Source organism: Sorex araneus, chromosome 2 (assembly GCF_027595985.1).
Source record: "Sorex araneus isolate mSorAra2 chromosome 2, mSorAra2.pri, whole genome shotgun sequence".
Taxonomy (NCBI): Eukaryota; Metazoa; Chordata; class Mammalia; order Eulipotyphla; family Soricidae; genus Sorex; species Sorex araneus.
In genome coordinates, this window is record NC_073303.1 from 342,500,718 (window position 1) to 342,516,214 (window position 15,497).

The following is a 15,497-nucleotide window of genomic DNA, read 5'->3' on the forward strand; positions in this document are numbered from 1 at the left end:
TCTACATGTCTATATATATATATATATATATATATATACATATAATAAAAAATGGGTCTTAATTCCTGAAGACATAAACTCGTCTTTTAACACACTGATGCCAGCACATACCAATGGTGGGTCACATTTGATTGTGGTTTAATAAGCATAAATGGCAACTCCAGCATCAAGGAATCAAAGACATAATAAGCACAAGCCACCTCGAAAATAATCTTCCACGGGAGACAGTACAGTGGATACTGTATGTCTCATACGTGGCCAACCCGAGATCAATCCCCCACATCCCAATTGGTTCCCTGAGCACTGCCAGGAATGACTGCTGAGTACAGAGCCAGGAGTAACTCATGAGCATCACTGGGTGCGACCCAAAGAAACCAACTCTCCCCCCCGCCCCCCAAAAAAAGAATCTTTCAGATGAACATATTCTCTTAAGATTAAATAGACAAGGAATTATCAAAAATTGAATATGCAAAGCAGAAGAAGAAAACTAATTTCTATGGAGACGCACAGGTGTTTTTTTTTAAGAAAACCTTTTTTTAAGAGGTTTTTTTTTTAAGAAAACCTTTTTTTAAGAGGTTTTTTCTTAAAAAAAAAAAACCCTCCTTTGTCCTACTTAAGATACAAAATACAAAATTCCAAGTCATTATTTAAACCTCAGCTCCTCTCTGGGCCATAAGGTTCTGATATATATTTCATGGCAACCTTATGCATCTAGTGTTACATATGATAGAATGAATAAATAAAAGGATGTGTCTCTAGAAAACGAGAGAGAGAGAGAGAGAGAGAGAGAGAGAGAAAGAGAGAGAATGAGAATTCTACCAACAAAGTATAACTTCCAAGATATAAGATTGATAGCCTTACTATGAGACTTCCTCAACAACAGGTAACTTACTTCTTCTCAAAAGCATATTTCTCATGGCCAAATTATGAAGTAAATGGTTAATTCCAAGTAATTATATACAACCAGAAAAAAAAATAATATCAAAAACAAATTTTTTTCCTCTACAAAATATTTTGTTAAGTATTTTCAAATAAATGCTACCTCTTAAGAATACTAGCCCACCAGTTTTGTGCTGATTTTTATTATGTCAGCTTGAAATTACAGTCCACAATGCTTTAACAAAAGTTATTAGTGGCAGCTAATCTATGATTTTATAAACAAAGGATACAGAAACAAAATAAAGTGGTTTCCCAGTAACTTTAATTTTAAATATCTCATTAGTTATCAACTGAGTTATGAGCAGTAAAAAACTAAAAAGATGAGTTCATGTTTTGCATAACTTTATATACACAAACACCAGCTAAATAGAACAAAAATTTAAATGGTAATATTGTACTCACAGCAATCCAGATGTGTTTTTCAGTTCATTAATGCTCTTTTCTGGAACCTTACTGCCACTGAACCATTTTTTAGTTGCAGAAAACAGAGATCGACTCAAACCTTTTCGTGATATTAACTAAGAAAAAAGATTAAATATGTTGACAAATATGAGAATGTAATAATTTTTTGTACAAAAAAGAAAAATTCTTTTTAAAACATCTTAATATTGAGCAAATCATTTTAAAACACAGATTTAAGAAAACTGTATGAACGATATGCTGACAAAAACCTAAGCTTCTAATAAGCAAGTCTCCTAAGCTTCCTTTAAGATTTTAGCTTGCCTTGTTCCAGAGACTCACAAATAAATCTTGAAAAAGACCAACTTTCCACAAAAATGTCTTGGAACCTGTTCCCAACTGAGACATCCAAGGCAGTCTTGGGGGAGGGGGGCATGCCAGCACCCACCCAAACAAAGCCCTGTAGCCACTTGTTCCCTCATCTCAAGTCTCTCCCACACCCCAAATCTCAGTCATGTCTCCAGTTAGAGTCCCTCACCTCAGGACTGAGGTTCACAGAAACCTGCTGGAAAAATTCAAGTACATGGTCCCAATGGTTGGAAACTCCAGGCCTTCTCTGAGTCAGGACAGGATAACTACCCCCACTTCTCTGTAGTTTTGAAAGCTCCAGCAGTCAGCCCACAAACCACCTCTGCTGCCAGGTTAAGCTCATTTACAGGCCTTGTTCCAGAGACTCATAAGAGGTTAATTAGCTGCAAAACTTCTCAGATATAGCCCAGATAAAAATTTAACTCCAGCTGTACTGCCCAGTTAAAAACTGAATTTCGGGGCTGGAGTGATAGTACAGTGGGTAGAGAGTTTGCCTTGCATGTGGCTGACCCGGGTTCAATCCCCGGCATCCCATATGGTCCCCCAAGCACTGCCAGGAATAATTTCTGAGTGCAAAGCCAGGAGTAACCCCTGAACATCACTGGGTGTGACTCCAAAAGAAAAAAAAGAGAAAAATAAAAACCCTATGAATTTCCCAGAGAATGGTTTACACCACTGACAATCCAGTAGTAGCATACCAGATTGAATGGGGTGTACTGTGAAAGCCAACCAATCTGAATTAACAAAAACATGATCACAGAAGGCTTAACCTGTAACAACATCTTTGTAATCCCTCAGACAGGAATTTTATGTCCCCATGATGAGAAACAACAATTTTCACTAATTTTCTTCTCAAGAAGTATTTCTGGATCATTCTATCAGCCATTTATTGGTAATAAACAATATAAAATAAATTATTGTGGGCCCGCTTATGGGGCAGGCTTAAAGAGCAGCTCAGAAAATGGAGACAATGGTGGAAGGAAAATAGTGGTGATGGAACTGGAGTTGGAATATTGTATGCCTAGAACAAACATCATGAACAACTTTGTAAACCAATGTGTTCAAATAAAGTGTGTGTGTGTGTGTGTGTGTGTGTGTGTGTGTGTGTGTGTGTGTGTGTGTGTGTGTGGTGGAGGTAGGGGTGCAGGAGGGAGACCTCACAATAGTAAGATAAAAATTTTTTTTAAAAAGATTTTGTCATGTTCTTCAAGCCCATGTTCTCCTTTGAACATGTATCTTGCTTACCTGTTTCTTTCTTTGCTTGCCTTTTCTACTCTGGAGAATACTATGTTCTCTCTCAAATATGTACTATTCCCTTTTTCTCCCCTCACATATTTCTAAATAAAGTTTCAATAAAAATTTTCTTGTTTCACAAAAATTAAAAGATTTAATAGGATTTCATCAGACAGTAATGTCATTAAATCTTTACTTAAAAACTAATCAAACCACTCCCTCTCCATATGGAGCCCCAGCGACACTGAGCAGCAACTAACATGGCTCCGGGATGCGGGACTGGGACAATTCTGAACCGCAGGGAGACACTGGAGGAGTGGGGCAGAGCCAGCCCAGCCTCCAGGTGGCCCTGGCCGCCGGAAGTCACACCCTCGACCCACCCTTGGCACCATCTTGCCACATTCAACAGAGAAGAAGCCGGGCGTTCTGGTGAGCAACGCGGCCGGAGAATGCTTCAGACCCGAAACCGGGACAGCAACACCGATCCGGAGGAGGTGCAGCCACCACACCCTCTCCAGATGGAGCCCCAGCGACACTGAGCAGCAACTAATACGGCTCCGGGATGTGGGACTGCGTAACTCCGAACCGCGCGGCCGCATTAGCATTACCTTTTCTAAAAACTGAAAACATACAATCTTTTAATGGAAAACTAATTATCAAATGCTTCCTTGGTAGCAGGGCTGTCTTTCTTGGGGGGAAAACTCCAACAACAATAGTGAGTTTTGTGTTGAAATATGAAACGTAATCAAGATAAAGAGAAAATGAAATGAAATTCATCAGTTGGGGGTGGGGGGCAGGGCGGGGGGTATACTGAGGTTTTTGGTGGTGGAATATGGGCACTGGTGAAGGGATGGTGTTTGAATATTGTATAACTGAGACATAAACCTGAGAACTTTGTAATCACCACATGGTTATTCAATAAAAATTTAAAAAAAAAGAATTTGAGAAATGTCAGATACAGGAAGAATTTTGTGATCTACTAAAGAAACAGGTCAAATGGCCTTCATGTGAGAGGTGCCCTTCCCCTACTTGGATGAAGGGACATCCTCTCTCCAGAGATGGATGCCCTGAAGAATATCAACAGATCATGCTAAATTACTTCCAGTTCACTGTTCTTAGCTCACACTTTGTTTTTCCATATCATATTTTCCCAGGACTTTCTACTCAACCTAGTTTTAAAAGGCTCAGATTGAACCATTTCTTTAGTTTTTATTTCCTTATGAAATATTTACATGAAATAAATTTGTATGGTTTTCTCTTAAAAAAAAAAACTAATCAAAAAATTAAATCTTACCTGATCATTTAATTGCCGAATTGTTTTCTCTATATGTGGCAAAAGGCCCCGAAATGTAAACTCTTGTATAAACTGTCGAATTCTATCATGATCAGTAAGGGTTAAACATGCCCCATGAGTAATTCCAGCATTTGTTTTCTTTGTTTCGTGCAATGAAGCAGACTTTAAATGGTCCGGTCCATCAGTGCTGTTAGAAGGATCACTGGATGGATCCAATTGAAGTGGATGAGCTCTAAAGTTATTTGGTAAGCCATCTACTGAAAAACAGATCTTTCTGTTACTCTCAGAATGCCAACAGCAACAATAAAATTATATTAACTATCATACTGATAAAAAAAAATAAAGAATGTTGGAACCTTTATCTTTCTGCATTTTTTGTAGAAAAAATAATAACTACAAAAAAATAACAAAATCTTTTCTCCTCAAAATTTTGACTTAGCTAATACTTGATACACATAACAGAAATATTTAATTTATATAATCTTTAAAATTTAACAATTTTGTCATTGATTTTAAATAGTACCAACTAAGCAGTTTAAAAATACAAGATAATTATAAAGCCATCATTACAACTGTTAAAAAACAATTAGTTTTCAAAGTCTCATATATTCCATTTTTCCTTGTTTCCTACTTTTTAAAGGAAATTTAGTATTACCCATAAAACAGAAGAAACTTAAATTCAAATGGCTTAGTAAAACCATAAATGTGCTCATTACTACAATTATAAAAATTTCCCACTTTTTATCTATGAAGATCAGCATGCTTGATCATTAGTGTAAATTTTCAATGAAAAGAGAAACATATCAAGACCTTTGACTTCGTTATCTAATCCATCCAATGAAATCAAGTTACTATCAGAATTCTTATTTGAAGTTACAGTACAAGGGCCATCTTCATATGATTCCTACCAAAATAAAATAAAAACTCATCAGCAGTTATATTTAGCACATTCAACAAACGTTACACCTGTTAACAACCATGGTTGTGCTGGTAACTAACAATGAAAGTCTCATTTGTTACACAATCCTGTTCTTTCAGTTCTCCATATTCCTTACATCCTGCCCTCTTACATATTCTGTTACTCCATTCCAAACTTACTATGTTTATTGTGGGGTTTTATCTGGAATTTTGTTTTGTTTCTTGTCCACACTCAGCAGTGTTCCAGGTTTACTCCTGGCTCTGTGCTCAGGGAACTATATGGATCAAACCTGGGTCAATCATATATAAGACAAGCACCCTGCCCACCAGACTATTTCTTCAGCCCCTTGCTATGCTGTTTTCTCTCTCTTTGTGGCATGATGAATTAACACAACATGCTCTACCACATCCCTGGCTCTCCTTACTATAATCTTATCTTTTATATTCAATTTACCATCTAAATATGTCTCATAAATACCTGTATAGGTATCTTAAAGAATAACAGTAAAATAACTACAACAACCAATGAAGTAGGGGAATAAAGGAGAAGGGCATAAAATTTCCTAAGTATATTATTAGGTTAGAGTAAGAACGTTCTGAATAAATATTTAAGGATTTTGGAAAATGATCCAATACAATGCTTATGTACACAAAGGCACTGGTGTTTTAAAAGAAAGGAAAGATACAAAACCATAAATATACTGACTATTCCCCAAGACAGTAAACATGAGTGGCATGCTTTTAGGGAAATATGTAAGTTAGAACTTAACTAAGAATAAAATGGTCAGGACCAAAAAGACTGACTGTCCCACTGTTCCTAAATTTGTTGAGAAGAGGATTCAGTGGCTTAAACTAGCTTCTTAAAACTGTGGGTTGTGATCCCACACCACATGTGTTCATTTTCATACATATTTTACATTCCCAGGATCACATAAAACCTTCTCAGGTGAAAGGGGCCAGAAGTGAAAAGTTTAAGAAACTCGGGCTTAAAATGCTTGCCTGGCAAACTCAAGATCACTAATTCAAGTGCTGCCCAAAAGTAGTGAAAAAACTCTGATAGCTCTGCAGCTGGGAATCCCCAGGAAGAAGTCCAGAAGATGCTCAATATCTGAGGAGCTTGTGAGCTTAATCCCCAGTGCTGGGCATGCACTGAGGCTATCCTGACCGATCAACCCTGCAAGGGAATGGGATAGACTATAATCATCATTTTAAGAAATAATCTGAAAATCCCATTTAAAACACACCTCTAGGGGCCAGAGAGATAGTACATACATGTTGGGTGCTCCTTGCCCGGGGTCTACTCAAATACAATCCCCACCTCCTATGATCCCCGAGCACTGCCAGGAGTCTGCCCTGAGCATCGCTGAGTATGGCCTCAAAACAACCCCCCCCCCAAATTTTTTAACTGTATACACTGTCTCCAAAATTACAAATGGAGCATGAGAGCTATTCTATTTTAAAAGATCTTCTGATCCCCACAGACCAATGAGTACAAAGGCAGAAAACTTTTGGATCTTTAAGCTGCTCAAGCATGGAATGCGTCACCAGAGAAGCGAATACTGTCTCTAGTCATCCTTATTCTTAAAGCATTAAAGCCATTAAAACCAATCCAAGGTCTGGATTGGACACCAACTATGGTCCAATTATCGACTTCTAAGAAGCAAGCCAGAAAATTATGAATAATTTGTCTTATATTAAAAATCCTCAGACAAGGGACTGGGGAGGTATTACAATGGATAGGATGCCTGCCTTGTACACGACTGATCCAGGTTCAATTCCCAGTACCCTGTAAGTCCCCCTACAGGTCCCAACAGGAGTGATCCCTAAGGACAGAGCCAGGAGCAATCCTTGAGCACTGCCCAGTGTGACACACACACACAAAAAAACTTCAGACAAGACAATCTGATTTCTGATGTCCTGTCCAGTGTTAAGATACTAAATTAATAATTGCAATACTGTTACTATTCTGGGTTGAGTCAGAAAACTATTTTTTATAAAGGGAGCATTTCAATTCCAAGTAATTCCTTTCTCACATTCCCCATGAATATCTTTAATGAAGTAAAAAACAGAAGTACAGCACTGTCTCTAGATTAAAAATACATGAATTAGGCAGAAAATTATTAAATAATCTTCATATTAGAACATCAAAAATTAAGCTTAATTATAACTGATAGTTAAAATAGCACTTAAAAGTGTACACAGTAAGTTTAAACATACAAAATATAAATATACTTCTCATTTATTTAAGAAATCCTACAAAGAAAAAAGTCAACTCTTGATTATCTGAAGTAGGCACTGGAAATAGGCAGCTATGACCAAGCGGCAAACAATTCCATATTAAAAATATGACATGGAGCGATTCCTGACACGCACCCATGTCAGTCAAGAAACCAAAAGTAATAGTAAGTTAAGAAAGATGTTGGAAGAAACACTTCCTAAAAATTCAGAAGGAAAGGAAATCAGAGGAAAGTTAGGGAAAAAGCCCACCCACCTAAAAAGTATGAGCTCCAAAAAGTGGCCATAAGAACAGCATGTTGAAATGAAGGAAGGCAACCCCAGAGCATGTGGATAATAAAGAATTGACTGTAAGCACTTAGAGTAAATTAAATAGACAAATCAAAAATTCTATTCTCTACATGTCTAGCCAATCAAATTCCATTTGTAACGTTTAATCATTTTCATCTTTTAAAGAGATCAATAAACACTGGTATTAAATACCTGAAAGGAGTAAACAGAAGGAATTATTGCAATTAACAACAAGTTTTGAACCACTGATTTAAGAAGTCACATGCTAATAGATCAAAATGAGGTAAAATTCCACAAAATAAATATTATTATATTCGTTAAGCCAGGACATAAATTCTACATTGATTATCACGTCATAAAACTGAAACACAGCTTTTGGGGTTTACTTCGTTGTTGTTTTTACATATACCTGGTTTTGAATACTATTTTTCTGGAGATACTGACTCCAAGGATCTGGTATCTGTTCATCTGATGCTCGATTAGATGCTCGAGAATTAATTTTAAGTAAATAGCAACCCTGAGTTCCATATTTCTGTTTCATTTCTTCATAAATTGATTCAGCTCTATAACAAAAAGTGGGGAAAATTCTGTTGAGTAGACTTAAGGCAATGGTAAATATTAATATTAGATATAGAATAAAAAAAAACCCGAACAGTATGACTCACTGAAATTTAGCTTGGGTAGCCCCTTAAAATAATTATCAATGAGATGAAATGTTGCAAAATATTGCTCAAAGGTCAGAGTTCTGGTAATTGAACAAGTCTGAAAAACTAGAATAAACAGGGGGCTGGAGCGACAGCACAGCGGGTAGGGCGTTTGCCTTGCACGAAGCCAACCCAAGTTCAATTCCCAGCATTTCATATGGTCCCCCGAGCACTGCCAGGAGTAATTTCTGAGTGCATGAGCCAGGAGTGACCCCTGTGCATTGCCGAGTGTGACCCAAAAACCAAATAACCAAATAAATAAATAAATAAATAAATAAATTCCTCCGTTTTTAAAAAAAAACACTACAATAAACAAAGCTAGTTTCTTTGCAGCTGACCATCCAATAAGAACAGTGAATTTCTCCCAAAAAAAGCTCACAGGATTTAGTCAATAACCAATGAAAACAAATAACATACATATATATGTCAGAATTTGTTTATATGTATGTTTGTGTGTGTATATATATATATATATACACGTATACATATATATAATGAGATTCATCTCATTAATATCTTAAATCAGAAAGTAAAAAGAAGCTCCAAACTCATAAAGGTAAAATTGCTCTTAAAATTCCCTTGTTTTTCGGGCTGGAGAGACAGCACAGCTGGTAGGGTGTTTGCCTTGCACGTGGCTGACCCAGGTTCGATTCCCAGCATCCCACATGGTCCCCTGAGCACTGCCGGGGTAATTCCTGAGTGCAGAGCCAGGAATGACCCCTGTGCATCACCAGGTGTGATCCCCCCCCCAAAATATAAAGAAAGAAAAAAAAATTCCCTTGTTTTTGTTTGAGGCCACACCCAGCAGTGCTCAAGGCTTTCCCCTAGCTCTGCACTCAGGGAATCTCCTGGTCAGACTCAGGAGATCATGTGGGGCCTGGGGGATCAAAATAGGCAAGGCAAGCACCTTACCTGCTGTACTATCTCTCCAGACCAATATTATCTTATTTTTTGTAAACTTAATTTGCTTGTAAAAATCAGCTATTCAGGGGCCAGAGCAGGTAGGGTGCTTGCCATGCACGCAGTCAACTCGAGTCCTGTCCCTGGTACCAAGTACAGTCCACTGAGCACAGCCAGGGAAGATCCCTGAGAACAGTCAGAAGTAAGCCTTAAGCATCGCTGGGTATGACCCCAAATTTTATTTTTAATTTTTAGAGATCAGTTATACATTTAATCAAAATAACTAATAATGAATATTGGAAGGGAGCCATAAGAAAAAATGTCTGAATATTTCTGAGACTGAAAAATATCATAGCTAAAAATGTAAGGTGACAGAGAGTGAAGAGTATTGAAAGAAATGTCTATAAGCAAATCAGGAATTCTAAAGTTAAGAGGAAAACTGGGCAAAAGATAACAGAAAAAATGAAAAGTAATTATATACTGAAATACCAAGAAATAACAGCAAAGATTTGTAGCTCTAAAATGAAAAGCATCAATTAAAAAAAACATTTTTAAAGGGAAATGTACACTGGTGAAGGAATGGGTACTGGAACACTGTATAAATGAAGCCCAATCAAGAATAGCTTGGTAAGTGTCTATCTCACAGTGATCCAATTAAAAAAATTTTTTTAATAAAATGAAAAGCACTCTATAAAGATTAGTAATGGAGATATACACTGAACATTTCTGAATAAGCATATAAAATCTAACATAAAATGACAGCTATGAAACATAACATGAATAAAAGATGTAATTACATGGACTATTAATAAATTTTCAGTTTCTCAGGTAAAATTAAATTTAGAATTGCAAATAAGGCATGTCCAAATTAATAGTAAATAACTTATATCAGAAAAAATTTGAAATCAATAAAAGTAAAGCTTACCTCTGTTCATCTCCTGCACTTACATCATGTAAAAGTACATAATATTTAAGTGTATTTGGTATAAACCATTTAGGGTAGGAATAGTCACTGTTATGCTGAATTCGATGCTGTTCTTGTGACAACTTTGAAAATTGTTCCACAGGTTCAGCTTCACTAGATGATGCTACCAACATGCCTGACAAACTATATTAAGGTAATTATCACCAGTCAATAAAATTATATTACAATAAACTTTAAAGAGCTATTTAAAGAGATATTTCTGAACTAAAATATATCTGATTTTCTAAGTTTTCACTACAATGAAAAAATAATTTCTCCAACATTTCAAATTCAAGGTTCTAAATCACAGGGGTTCTAAGGTTTTTTGTTACATTTTTATGGTCATCTATATGAAAGAACATACTTGAAAATAAAAATGCAAGATATAAAAATTATGCAACAATCAACATAATGTACAACTCTACTAGTTTTTCCTACTCTCTGTGCATTTTCATAGTCTATCCTATCTCTTAACTTTTCTTTGCAACCTAATTAAAAAAAATAAAGCCATAATTGGCAAAATAAAGCATCTTTAAAAATGGAAAACTGCCTTTAAAAATTAGGTTTTGCATAAGCAATAATCATGTGGTAATCAACAAAGTAGTTAACATTAACTATTTTATATGTTCTCTTTCTAAAGTGGTTCAGAAACTTGTTAAGCATAAAATATTCAAGCTGGGGGGATAAAGAAAAACAATAAGCCCATAACATTCATATTCTGTAAGCAAAGTTAATTTGATTATACTAGTCCTGCATAATGCTATTAAATAAAAACAACAGTAATAACAAAAACTTGAAGCATTTATTAAAAAACAATTCCTCGGGGCTAGAACGACAGCACAGCAGGTAGGGCGTTTGCCTTGCACACGGCCGACCCAAGTTTAATTCCCAGGATCCCATATGGTCCCCGAGCACTGCCAGGAGTAACTCCTGAGTGTATGAGCCAGGAGCAAGCCCTGTGCATCACCGGGTGTGACCTAAAAAGAAAAAAAAAAATCCTCTATTCTCTAATTCTCTCGGCAATTTAGTTACATATCTCTAAAATTAATGACTTTCAAAATATTTGATTTTAAAGAACATACAGGTTAAAGGATACATGCCAAATAGTGGTTCAGAAATTCATGATCTGATGCTGGCATCGACTGAAGAAAGGTTTCTCGGTAAGATTCAAACCACGGGGTAGTAGCTAGAATAATATATTTTAAAGTTAAAATTCCTTAACGAATTAATTTACAACAGACAAAATTTCAAGTCCATAATTACTCAAAAAAAGTAAAAAATAATTTCTACCAGTAAATAAAGCATGTTTTACTTGATTGTAAATATTTAACATTTTCACATGTCCTTGAAGGTGTATACATATATACACACATATATATACACATATACACACATATACATACACATATATATATATATATATATATATATATATATATATAAACCCTTCTTTTTTCCTAGCTACTGGGCCACACCTGACTGTAGTCAGGAATTATCCCCTGATTAGTTCTCGGGGGTTGCTCCTAGTGGTGCTTAGGGGTACCATACAATGCTAGAGATCTCCAGCATGCCTATAGGTAAAAGCATGCATTCTACCTTGTTGCACTCCCCAGGCCTGTATTATATTTTTATATGATGAACACATATTTTACACCATACACACAAATCCATATATGGGAGCATATATATGCTTGGGAAAAAAAAAGAATTATTCCCATCCCTACACCTACAACCTAAGACCCTACAACCTATTTACCTATCAAATAATGTTTTCTGCATTATTTATACGGGTAAAAAGATTTTAGAAGTAGTTTTGTGCTCCTGCCAATAGTAATATTGTCATAAATACTACTTTTCGTAAATGGCATTTCAGAACCAAGGTTCTCAACCAAGAGTGATCTTTACCCCTGATCTAGGCAAAGAAAGAGGTTGGTAATGATGCAGAACAAAACAGTCTCCTACAATTATTTAGCTCAAAATGTCAATAGTAGTAAGTTAACAAATCCCAACTTGTAAGCTGGTTACTGATTAAGATAGAAACAAACTTCTACTTAAATAAAATTTAAAACATACTAAGCCCTATAATTAAATACAAAAGGGTATGCTTTCCAAATCTGTAAGTGTAAAAACACATATATGATTTTTAAAAAGTCAAATCTCACTTCATGCTTAGCATTATAGCTATTCTATTTTTGTTATCCAAATTAAGCATTGCCGTTTCACTAGGTTTAAGTTTCTAAGTTGAGAAAGAGAAAGAAAGAGAAAGAGAAAGAGAAAGAGAAAGAGAAAGAGAAAGAGAAAGAGAAAGAGAAAGAGAAAGAGAAAGAGAAAGAGAAAGAGAAAGAGAAAGAGAAAGAGAAAGAGAAAGAGAAAGAGAAAGAAAGAAGAAAAGTGCCTGCCATAGAAGCAGTCTGGGGTGTGTGTGTATATGGGGGGGGATGATGGGAGGGAAACTGGGACACTGGTGCTGGGAAACAACGTTTACTAGTGTAAAAATGGGTATTAGAACACTGAAACCTAATCATGAATTGAAACCTAATCATGAACAGTAACCTAATCATGAACAGTTTTGTAAGGGACTATCTCATAGTAATTCAACTCAATAATAAAATCTTTAAGAAAAAAAAAAAAGATAATGCAGCTTTGGAATACGTACAAAACTAGGAATAATCAAAATTTCCCCAAAAATTGGGCTAAATCAGGGCTTCTTAAACTTTTTCCATTCTTGTCCCTTGTACAGGAGAAATTTTTAACTAAGCCCAGGTTTAAAGATATATAAAGTAGATATATACACAAACATTTACTGATAATAAACCATTAAAAATGTAAAAACGAGATACAAAATAAAACAGAATGATCTAAATTCCTTTCACATAAAAGGATGTTCCATTCCTAGCTACTACTGTTAATTACAAAACCTCGTATTACCTTTTGTTGCCCTCTTTATCACTGAAAAAGGCAATTATTACATTCTAATGCTATGGTCAATGACTATGAGGTTGAAGAGGGGAAATTTTCATCTTGACCAAATAGCATTATCTAATGTGGTGGTATTTATTCAAAAATAAATTGTCTTTTGAAGTCAAACCCAACAGTACTCAGGAATGACTCCTATATAATGAACAGGCAGGGGTCAGGAAACACAGGGAGGGGATACACTGCCAGGAATGAAATCTGGGCCTCCCACATTTTAGCATCAGCCCTTTGAGCTATCTTCAAAGTTCATACATACAAAATTTAACACAAGTAAATGCCTTATGAAAACAACCCATGTCATTTAGGAGAGTGTCACTTCCATCAATATAAACAAAAAATGTTTCACCAAATACTATATATGAAAGGTGCCAAAAACTTGAGAATGAATGACGGACTAGTCTAGATAACACAACCCATTTTCTTGCCAATGAGAAATGAAAGGTTAGTTGTACAACAAAAGAATACATTTTCTTACCAATGAATAGTATATATCTTCCCCCAAATCAGGCAAAATTTGTTTTAAAATTAATACATATTTCAATTAGTATCAATGGTAAGAAGGGATAACAAAAATCTTGGTTAACAGGAAGAATCTCTTAAGGTAAGGGGAAATGACATGATTATTTTTTTCTATATGTTGCTTCAATCTAACAAACAGATAAATAGTAGGCATTCAAAACATTTTATTTTCATGATGGGCTAGTGTTGTCTAAATAACTAAATTAAATCTTCCCAAAATAGCTATACTTATTGCAATACAATTTTCAGAAAGACACTAGAAAACCTACCTGACCATCAGAAGAGAAGGGGTAAAATATAAAATACCCTTTGAAGTATTAAGTGGGGGGAAAGCAACAGCAGAAATACATACATTTTAATGTAAAAAAAGATATAAGAAGGCTACATATGCTTATAATGTCAAAGAGAATAACTGGGTAAAGCAAACAAATTACATATTAGGGAAAAAGAGAAAAGAAAGGAAACTCTTCTTCCTTCCCTTTTTTTTTTTTTTTTCTTTTTGGGTCACACCTGGCGATGCACAGAGGTTACTCCTGGCTCTTCACTCAGGAATTGACTACTGGCGGTGCTCAGGGGACCATATGGGATGCTGGGATTCGAACCCGGGTGGGCCGCATGCAAGGCAAACTCCCTACCCGCTGTGCTATCGCTCCAGCCCCCTTTTTTCCCTTCTTAATTGGTTCCAGTAACTTCAGATTCAATGGTTAGTGTTCCCAATACATAACTAAAAAGGGCTGCCAGCTTAGACCTAAACTAATTCTGGTCTGTCCCACTAAAACCAAGGTATTTAGTAATCCTAAATCTGAAAATGCCAAAACTGGATATTCTTAGCAGAAAAATGACCTGTACATTCACAAAAGTTGAAAGTGTCAGCAAAATTGTTATTCAAACTAAAGGTAGTAAAAATATTAAATTCCATGCATATAAGTGGATCAACATGGAAAGTATGCTGAGTGAAATGAGTCAGAAAGAAAGAGACAGACATAGAAAGATCGCACTCATATGTGGAATATAAAGTAGCTGAGAGGTACAAGCTTACAATGTTGCGATTCCTGGCAGACATTTCTCTGGACTTAGTTACTAAAATACTAAAATACAGAAATCCAAAACTATGCTGCTGCTAGTGCGGCCTCCTGACCTCATATCTCTTCATTCTCAGCAATGGAAAACAAATTACCAAATGCTTTCTTTTCAGCAGATCGACTTTAGGGGGGGAGAAACTCCATATCAATAATAGTGAATTTTTTTTGTTTAAATATTGAATGTAATCAAAGTAAAGTGAAATTTATCAGTTACACATGTGGGGTGGGGCGCTGGGGAGGTGGGGGGAGGGGGGGAGGTATATTGTGATCCTTAGTGGTGGAATATATGCACTGGTGAAGGGATGGGTGTTTGAGCATTGTAGAACTGAGACTTTAACCTGAACGCTTTGTAACTTTCCACATGGTGAATTAATAAAAGAATTAAAAAAAAAAAACCTGCAGCCGTTCCCGAAAAAAAAAAAAAATTAAATTCCAAATAACCTAAATACTAGTAATGATGTAACTTTATAACAAAGCTAGGTATAACAAAGCTAGTATTCTCAGAAAATAGTATTTTGAAGGGAATGACATTAACTAGATGCTGAATACTTAATTTACTAAATTTTATCTTAGACCAAATATTATATATAGAGACGGGAGCTCATACACTGCAGTTAACAGACCAACAAATTTCATCCCTGGCACGGAATGATCACTACACACTGGTGGGTGTA

General features: G+C 35.8%; 1 protein-coding gene across 7 annotated transcripts in view; it reads right to left on the bottom strand.

Moving 5' to 3' along the window:
* TRAPPC8 (trafficking protein particle complex subunit 8) overlaps positions 1–15,497 on the bottom strand; it is an 87,844-nt gene that overhangs the window by 54,677 nt on the left and 17,670 nt on the right. For 5 of the 7 annotated variants that reach the window (XM_055125895.1, XM_055125894.1, XM_055125892.1 and 2 more), the window contains 6 exons: positions 11,343–11,432; positions 10,208–10,382; positions 8,088–8,241; positions 5,045–5,138; positions 4,235–4,491; positions 1,342–1,457 (listed from right to left, as the gene is read on the bottom strand). In XM_055125895.1, the coding sequence (XP_054981870.1) occupies positions 1,342–1,457; positions 4,235–4,491; positions 5,045–5,138; positions 8,088–8,241; positions 10,208–10,382; positions 11,343–11,432 (886 nt within the window). The remainder of the gene's footprint in view (positions 1–1,341; positions 1,458–4,234; positions 4,492–5,044; positions 5,139–8,087; positions 8,242–10,207; positions 10,383–11,342; positions 11,433–15,497) is intronic. The other 2 variants (XM_004606045.2, XM_055125890.1) reach the window with 1 other exon arrangement.